This window comes from Centrocercus urophasianus, unplaced genomic scaffold, assembly GCF_019232065.1.
Source record: "Centrocercus urophasianus isolate 14NV4802_14NV808 unplaced genomic scaffold, USGS_Curo_1.0 seq_215, whole genome shotgun sequence".
Classification (NCBI taxonomy): Eukaryota; Metazoa; Chordata; class Aves; order Galliformes; family Phasianidae; genus Centrocercus; species Centrocercus urophasianus.
The window spans coordinates 1-8,331 of record NW_024884773.1 but is presented as its reverse complement, the minus strand read 5'-3'; the positions used below and the strand labels follow the sequence as shown (position 1 = coordinate 8,331).

The following is an 8,331-nucleotide window of genomic DNA, read 5'->3' as shown; positions in this document are numbered from 1 at the left end:
CCCAGCTGCAGGAACAGGAGCAGTTCAGATGCCAAAATGCTTTGTTTCCCTTATGGTGGTGGGATGGTGGGCATGAGGGAAGAGGGATCTCCATTCTCAGGGAGGATGTTCACGTGGAAGGGAATGAACAGGCTTTGTCCTGGCCAGTTTAACCAGTATTTGCATCCACCCAGCAGAAAGCTATGCCCTTTAGTCTCATGCCACCTCTGCACTCACTGCAATAGTGCAGCCACTGACAGAGCTCCCAAGGGAACAACCAGCCCCCCAGGTGCCCATGTGCAAGGCTGTTAGGTGTTACTGATTTCTCACATTGGCATCCAAAGCTGGAGGCCCTGTGTGCTGCAGCATCATCAGCATGAGTGAGAGGTGGTGGGAACGGTCCTGTGACGGGTGTGCTGTGTGTGATGGATGGCTCTGGGCTCTCCATGCCAGAGATGCAGGGCAGGTTACAGGCCGTATGTACTGGTGGGCTGGATGGAATGGAGCTTACATTTAGCAATAATGTGGTGGGTGCAGATTAAGTGTCAAGGAAATAAAGTAGTTATCACTGTGGGAGTCTATCATACGCCACCCAGGCTGGATGATGATGCTAATTTGTTTCTGGGTTGGTTTGGATTCAAGAGGATGTCTCAGGAGTGAAGACGAACAAGTATGCACTCATGGCAGCTCTGAGAATCATAAGTTTTATTTGACACACGCACACATTCATACACTTAGATAACTCTGTATGCAGCAAGCAGAAGTTCCCCAAGCAGGTAAAAATGACTTACCGACCTCCTAGAGATGGACACAGTGCTGAGCAGGAGGATGAGATGGAACATGCCTGCGGTGGTTTCACTAGGTATTGCCCATGGTGCATCCCCCGTTTCAAGGTGCACTTGTCCTCCCGGGATCCACTGCAACCTCCCTCCTCTTTTTATTCTCTCCCAGTGTCTGCAGGGCTTTTTTACTTGGACACTGCAGCTGCGTGGCCAGCATAGGATACAGAGGCACAGCAGAGCAACTTCCTGCAAAACAAGTTCAGCTTCTTGCAAAACAGTGTAAACCTGCAAGGTCAGCTTCTTGCAAAACAAGCTAAGTCAGCTGTAAGCACTTTCCCGGAGTCCTTTGTTCCAATTCAGGAGCATTCTTTGGTCAGAACCTTCAGATCCCTGGCACATGCCGCTGCATGTTCCTGGTTTGGAATATGCACTACTTTTACTGCAAGTCCACAAAAAGCACTTTGCACAGCTTGTTGTACAAGTTGCAAGAAGCGTGAAATATTGCACAGAAGAGTGAGGAAATACAGGTCCAAGATACAGCCTACCTGTATTACCTTTTCCTGCAGTCCTCATCCCCAGTCCCAGGCTGAAAAAGGATTCCATCCCAAGGACTCCTGCAGCTGATCAGCGAGATCCCTTAACTCATCTAGGTTTGGAATGGATTAGGAATGGTCCAAAAGTTTCATGCAGCAGAGTCCATCAAAGTCCTGGCATTTATGGCCATGGCTGAGCAGTGGGAAATCGACAGCTGCAGTGTTCCGAAGTGAGGTGGTCCTAACACTGCCTACATCTATGAGAGTTTCCAAACAGCAAATGAAGCAGCACTGCTAAATTTACCAAGCCAGCAAGATAACCTACTCAATTGTGTTAATGCTGCTGCCACACCTGAGCCTGGAGTGCCAAGGCAGCCACGGCAATGGTTTGGGCAGCAGGTGCAGCTGTAAACTCAAATTTACAGTCCAGCAAGAAAGCGTAAAATTCCCACGTGGGTCACCAAGTCTGTGTTTTTTTTCCACTGCCATGCAATCGCCATGGTGATTTTGGGCATAATAATGAGTCATTCACTGGTACATGGCCCTCCCAGGGCCCCAGCAGGTACGACTGCCCAAACCTGGTCCCCACAGATAAAAAATCTGCCCTTTGGCAGGGACACTGGGGTGTTGTAGCCAGTTGAAACATTAGTTGCAGCGTGATTACAGCACAATGAGTCATTCAAATAACTCAGCTTGTTGCGTAGGCAACTGTAGTTGGGGCTCCACCTCTTGGGCAGCTGGCGGTGTGCCAACAGCCTATGTCAGGCATGGAGTTGGTACACTAGTCAGCGCATAGTGTCACCAGGATCCAGAGATCCTCAGGAGCAAGAACTGGAGACTCCCCAGCGCATGGCAGGAAAGCCATTTGTTCTTGCCATTCAGGCTGTTCTGGAGTACACAAGAGTCATTTTCAGTCAGTGGTACTCCAGCCAGGCAGGTCAGGAATTGGGTTTGTCGGGGTTGCAGTACTTACACATAGCGTATCTTGTCCGGTTGCATTAGCCAAGGTAACCCGAACATTGCTTCCAGAATTGCAGTACCTGTAGCAGGAAAGAACAGGATGAACACAGACTAGTGTTGTGTCCCACCCCCTACTCCCCTCACCCCAAGAACCTCCCCTCCTTTGGAGATGGTGGGAGGGCACTCGATGCCAGACACCTGGTCTCCTATTTGAGTTTGTTTCATCTCCCTCACCCAGCAAGGCTTTGCTGGAGAAGATTCTTCCCTTAAACCCATCACAGAATCACAGAATTGTAGGGGTTGGAAGGGACCTCCAGAGATCATCGAGTCCAACCCCCCTGCCAAAGCAGGTTCCCTACAGCAGGTAATGGTTTCCACAGGTTTCCACAGCCAATTTCTGCTTCCAATTGATTAGAAGAACTCAATGCAAAGAGCATCAGCAAAAGTTTATTATCGTTACGGAGATATTCCCAGTGGCAGCACTGGATGCTGGGATGGTGCATGGGGATAATCCTCCTATCACGCATAGCTTACACAAGAGGTCTTCAGTTTATATATATGACTTGTGCTACATCTGCAGAACTTTTCACAGAGGTACTCTACATATGTGGAAGTTTCTCAGAGTTATGTTACATATGCATGTTTTCCCAGAAGTATGTTAAATATTCAATGATTGATTCCAGGCAGGACCTGCTATTTCCTTGATACAAAGACTCAGTAGGACTTCCTTATCTCCTTGGTTCAGAGTCACAGCCCTTTCTGTTATCTAAACAAATTGCAGGGCACTGTAGTAAGCTTAACTGTATTGTGATAAGTTGTATCATGTTAAAGCAGATCAGTCTCACAGTGTGCCTCCTCATTTACAATGCTGCATCACAATTATCATCCATAACATCTAAAGGCTACCGTGGTGTTGCAAGTGTTACCACAACAATCTTATAAGGATATACTAACGAATATTTTGTAATTATTTCTTAAATCAGCTCCCCCCTTTTTCAATAAGCTTCTTTTGCAAAAGCTCATATTGCTCATGCTTAATCACTGTTAGGCAATGCACGAAACCTTTGAATTAATTTCTTAAGTTTATACTAAAAGAAGCAGATTAGATTGTTAATATCAGACTTCTCACTAGCAGCACTAATAAAACACTTTTGATAATATCAGGGAATACCCTACAAAGATGTCCCCAAAGATGAAGAGCTCCCCTGCCTCAGTTTGCTGTGAGATCTGTTTCACTTCGTTTTGGGGAATCATCGTTTTCACTAAGGATTCATGTATGGTTTTATTAAGCCTTTGAATATATTCTTTAAGCAATTCTCTCTGACTCAAAATTTGACAGACATGTGCAGTTGTCAATAAATTCCCAATATTTTGCTGATTTGTTGTTCCTCTTGCTCACAGAAATGAGTACCCCTGCCTGATGGTATCATGACACGTATCCCAAATTGAGGTATTATTTCATTCAGTAATACTCATGTAACTTCTCTCACCTTATTTGACAAGCTTCAGGCCAACCTGAAAAAGTGTCTGTCAGCACCAGTAAATACTGATACTCCCATTTTCTAGAAAGCTCTGAAAAATTTATTTGCCGTTGTTTTCCTGGAACATTCCCTGTCCTGATAGATCCCACTCGTACCCTGTTCCAGTATTAGGACTGTTCTTCAGACAGATTTCACACTGTTGAATAACCTGTTTCATTCTGCTATACAGATCACAACTAACAGTGACTTCCTTCAAATACTTATAAAGAGCCTCTACTCCCCAATGTGTTTCATTATGTTTCTTTAGAACCAATTTCCATAGGATGTACATATCCATCAGGTATGTATGTATATATATATATATCCCTTGTGACCAGGTCTCCAGTTTCCTTCCAGAGAGAGTCCTCATCTTCCCTGGCCTTCCATCTATAGAATCTTCTCATTCCTCTTTATGTCCCTGGCTAGATCCAGTTCTATCTGGGTTTTACCTATCCTAACCTAATCCATGGCTGCTCAGACCACTTCTTTGTAGGAAGAAGTCCCCCCACCAGTCATAGAACCAGGCCGAACCAGCCCATAAACCATGGACACCTTTGAGCTCTGAGTCATCCAGAAAAAGGATTGACAGTGTGTTCTATGCCATCATAAAGCAAGTTAGTTAATGAAAACATTCAACTGTGTTGGACCAGTTACCAGTCACTGAGGGATTGTGGTTTTAGTGTGTGACCTATGAACATATGAACTCTGTATCACTGATGACATTAGGCCCTGATTATCTAGCTAGCTTCCTGCCCACAGGATCTTCCATGGATGCTGATGGCCTGGACAGTGCTGATTTCTTCCTAATATCAAATGTCAGACCTCCCCACTTCAAATTTAAATAAAATCCCGCTAGTCCTATCAGTATCTAGCAATCTAGCCATTTAGTGATATCTCAAAGGTGTCAGTGGTTTATCAGCAGGTTCGGTCCATTGAGTCTGAGGTAACAGTTGCCACTGCTGCTGAAACCGTTGCCACGGCTGCTTTGGCACCCCAGCCCCATCTCCCATACATAACATCTTTGCTGCTTCATTCCGAGCATCATCACTGAGCAGTGCCTAATAGAACTTCTTCCCTGGTCAGCTGGCTGCCTCGGTTTGAGGCCTGATGGCAATGATGTAATGATGGCAGGCTTAGTATTGCTGTTCTCTGCTCATCAGGGTATGCTTTGGAAGAAAGCAGTTTGTTGGGTTTTTTTGTTTCTTGTTTGTTTTTAACTCCTATGAAATGTGTATATGCCATATATATATACATGTTATGAATTTTACCATTTGCAGTGCTGAGAATTTTTGTGACTCACTACCATTTGTAGTGAGTGAATTTTTTTTAGAAAAGTTACACTCAATTAAGGAGGTGTAACAAGGACGTGAAAGAAAGAGCGCTCTCTCCCAGTTAATGTGTAGGCAGCTGATGTGACTGCCTCTGTCCTCAGCAACTTGCTGGAAGGAACCCCACAAAGCATTTCAGTGCAGGGCTGCTGAGGGAAGCTGTCAGAACAGGCGCCCTCTGTCCTCTCGCAGAGTGCTGGGATGCTTTTCCAGCTGACTGACGGCTGCTTTGGTTGTGGCCACAGCTCCTGAGGAGTGCAGCAGTGTTGAGAGCTGAGAGGAAACGGGGGAATGTTGCACTCCCTGGAGGATCCTGAGAAATCAGTGACCCAAAGCAGGTGCTAGAGAGGGGCTGCAGGGTGCTATCATGGCAGCCGAGCTCTGCTTCTGGTAGCACGATGGACTGCGCCTCTGATAAGACGACTGCAATCATAGAGTGAGCAGTGGCAGCAGGCACACGAAATCTGCAGCACTGTCTCTCTCCACTTTCAGATTTTCGGTCCAGCCCACAGAGCGAAATGAAGTAGAGGAGGGAGAAAATGTGCTAATAGTTCTTGCTTGGTTCTTATTGCAGAGCAAATGATTGCCTGCTGTCTGGCAAACCTTGCGCAGAAGCACTGATGCTTTTGCATAATGTACTCCCACCCTTGTCCCCTGCCTGAGACAGGACGTAGGACACCCACAGCCTCTGGGCACCCTGGTCCAGGGCTTTGCCACTGCTGGGTGAGGAATTTTCTCTACACATCTACCTCAATTTCCACTCTTTGAGTTTAAAGTCATTCCCTCTTGTGTTACCGCTGTCTGCCAAAGCCAAGTGGCACACAAGGTCTGGTAGTGGGTCAGGTAATGACATGACAACAGTACGTGGGCAGCCGTGGTGTTATTTTCTATTTATTGGTACCGAGGAGCCTGGAAAACTCTGGTACATGACAGCAGTGGTTCTGTGGATGTCAGATGGTGTCTGTAAACCCACATGCTGGGGGTGCTCCCACCTCCTGATAGATGGTAGAGGTGGGGGGAGGGCAGATGCAGTGCTGGGGGGTGCTGGGGCTGCTGGACCAGGTCTGTTTCCCACTGGCAGTGGTTTTCCAAGTGTCTGATGAAGCCTCCAAACTGACACCATGGGGAGGCCGCTCCCACCTCTTGAAGGATGGTGGAGGGGAGTAGGAGGATGGTACCCAGGGGGCCAATGCTGGACCACTCACACTTCCCCAGCAGCAGGTGTTGGACTGTTGGATAATTCCCCCAAGCCAACACCCTGGGAGGGCCAATGCCGTCCCCTAAAGGATGGCAGAGAAGGAGGAGAGCAGTGGGGATACCTGAGAGGGCCATTCCCATCCCCTGAAAGATTGTGCCTTGGAAGGTGGGGGGCTGCTGGGCCGGTTCTTTACAATGAGAGTGGTGAGGTGCTGCAACTGCTGCCTGAAGAGGCTGTAGATGCCCTGTCCGTCCCTGGAGGTGTTCAAGGCCAGGTTGGATGGGGCCCTGGGCAGCCTGGTTTAGTATCAAATGGGAAGGTTGTGCAGGGAGTTGGGAGATTCATGATCCTTGAGGTTCCTTCCAACCCAGGCCATTCTGTGTGATCTGTGCGGCTTCAATTCAGCATACACACCCTCACACACATGCAGGCATCCATTGCAGATAACCCCAGTAAGCGACAAGCAGAAACTCCCTAAGCTAGTGCATTATTACTTACCAACTGCTGAGAGAGGCCAAACCACTGAAAAGGAGAAGGACCATGCTGGTGTTGGATGCGATAGGCACTGCCAGCAGGGAGTCAAACGCTTCAAAGGACACTTCTCTCTCCCCCAGTGCTTCTATCTGCAGGGTTCTTTCCACTTGAACGCTATACACACGTGGCCAGCACATGATGCCTGTAATGACAGAAAGGCAGGGTGGTCTTAACTATAACTTGAGATGTTTGAGTTATTGGCTCTACCACCTGTCATGCAGAATAAGCAGCCAATAACTGTTTTTCAATCACACTGTACCTTTCTTCTGCTCTGTAACAAACTTCAGACCAGAACCCAACTTGGATTCAAGCGGAATTTTGGCACTGCCATAGACGCTAGCCAAACCCATCTTGAGTTGCATGCATCTGGTTCAGCTGAAAGAGTGGGACCAAATATAACCAGTGCCTGGGCCTGTTTAACAGCTGGTTTTGCTTGCTGGAATGCCTGTTCTTCCCTTCACCTCCAGTCCCATTCTTGGCCTTTCTTTGTGAGCAGACACAAAGGCCGCAGCAGCTGCGCTAGGTGGGGTATAAAGGAACAACAGTATCTCAATATACCCCCAAATTCCTGCAGCTGCTATGGCCTGGTAGGGACCTGGGAACACCTGAACATCGTCTGTTATCGCACTGACCAAATTACATCCAGGAATTTTACCAACAAACCTGGTCCTTGCACTTTTGTGGGTTCACAGCCCAGTTTTTCTTCTAAGTGAGCAGTTAATGAGTCTACTGCCTGTTCTAATGCCTCCAGTGAGGCACCATTCTCCACAAATTCTAACAACAAAAACTCAGATCTCTCATCCATGGTCATGCACAGAAATGAAGCACACATAATATACAAATGGAAGTGAATGTCACTGGGATTGTACCAGTGTAACTGCCTTTCCCACCTGCTATGGCTGATGCAAACATGAGTGACTGTAGGGTGGATGAGGAGAGACGCATCCTGCTCACCCCTCCTCCCTCTTCCCCCCACCTCCAGCTTCTTCCCTCAGCTCCCTTCTTCAGCCTGGCCTTGCTCACAACGCCCTGCACAGGAAGGCAATGCACAACACAACAGGTAACGCTCTGGCTAAAACAGATTAACCACCATAGATCTGTCTCAAAAAGGGGACTGAAAGAACCGATAGCAGAGCCCTGCTTCAACAGCCGGGGCAAAACTGAGCATGTTCTGAGCCACTATTTGATCACTACATGATAACAACATTATATCAACAAATATAATTCCTCCTTCTCTCTTAGAACTGAAATGCACAGCATAGCTGTTGCCAGCCCCAGCTGCCAGCCAGACAGAGGCAGAAACACCTTGCAAAAGTTCCTTCCCTCGCCTTGCAGCTCTTCTCCCTGCTGGGCAGAGCTGAACTTTCTGCTGCCAGTATTTCAGCCTCTGCCCGCCTGACAGCACAGGGCCTGAAGGCTCGCGCTGGATGCGTGCCAGCTGCAGCCATCCGCACCAAAAATGCCTCGGCGGCTGCATCTCCCTCCTCCCCCACCAGG

General features: G+C 47.7%; 1 protein-coding gene across 5 annotated transcripts; it reads right to left on the bottom strand.

The window, feature by feature from the left end:
- Positions 1-667: 667 nt before the first annotated feature.
- LOC122162651 lies at positions 668-8,325 on the bottom strand. 5 transcript variants are annotated; one of them, XM_042823140.1, is made up of 4 exons: positions 7,094-8,325; positions 6,799-6,976; positions 2,268-2,334; positions 668-1,487 (listed from the first exon to the last, which is right to left on the bottom strand). In XM_042823140.1, the coding sequence occupies exons 1-4, from the start codon at positions 7,194-7,196 to the stop codon at positions 1,476-1,478; spliced, it is 360 nt and encodes a 119-aa protein (XP_042679074.1). In that variant the 5' UTR covers positions 7,197-8,325; the 3' UTR covers positions 668-1,475. The 5 variants fall into 5 exon arrangements, 3 of the variants coding, with proteins under 3 accessions (XP_042679074.1, XP_042679075.1, XP_042679073.1); XM_042823141.1 differs by having other exon boundaries at positions 668-1,407; XM_042823139.1 differs by having other exon boundaries at positions 668-1,007.
- Positions 8,326-8,331: the final 6 nt, after the last annotated feature.

Coding starts and splice junctions, on each gene's coding strand:
- LOC122162651 (XM_042823139.1), bottom strand. CDS start 7,196: ATGCAACTCAAGATGGGTTTGGCTAGCGTCTATGGCAGTGCCAAAATT. Junction 2,335..6,798: donor TTGGCCTCTCTCAGCAGTTG/GTAAGTAATAAT, acceptor TTCCTGCTACAG/GTACTGCAATTCTGGAAGCA. Junction 1,008..2,267: donor CCGGACAAGATACGCTATGT/GTAAGTACTGCA, acceptor CTTGTTTTGCAG/GAAGTTGCTCTGCTGTGCCT.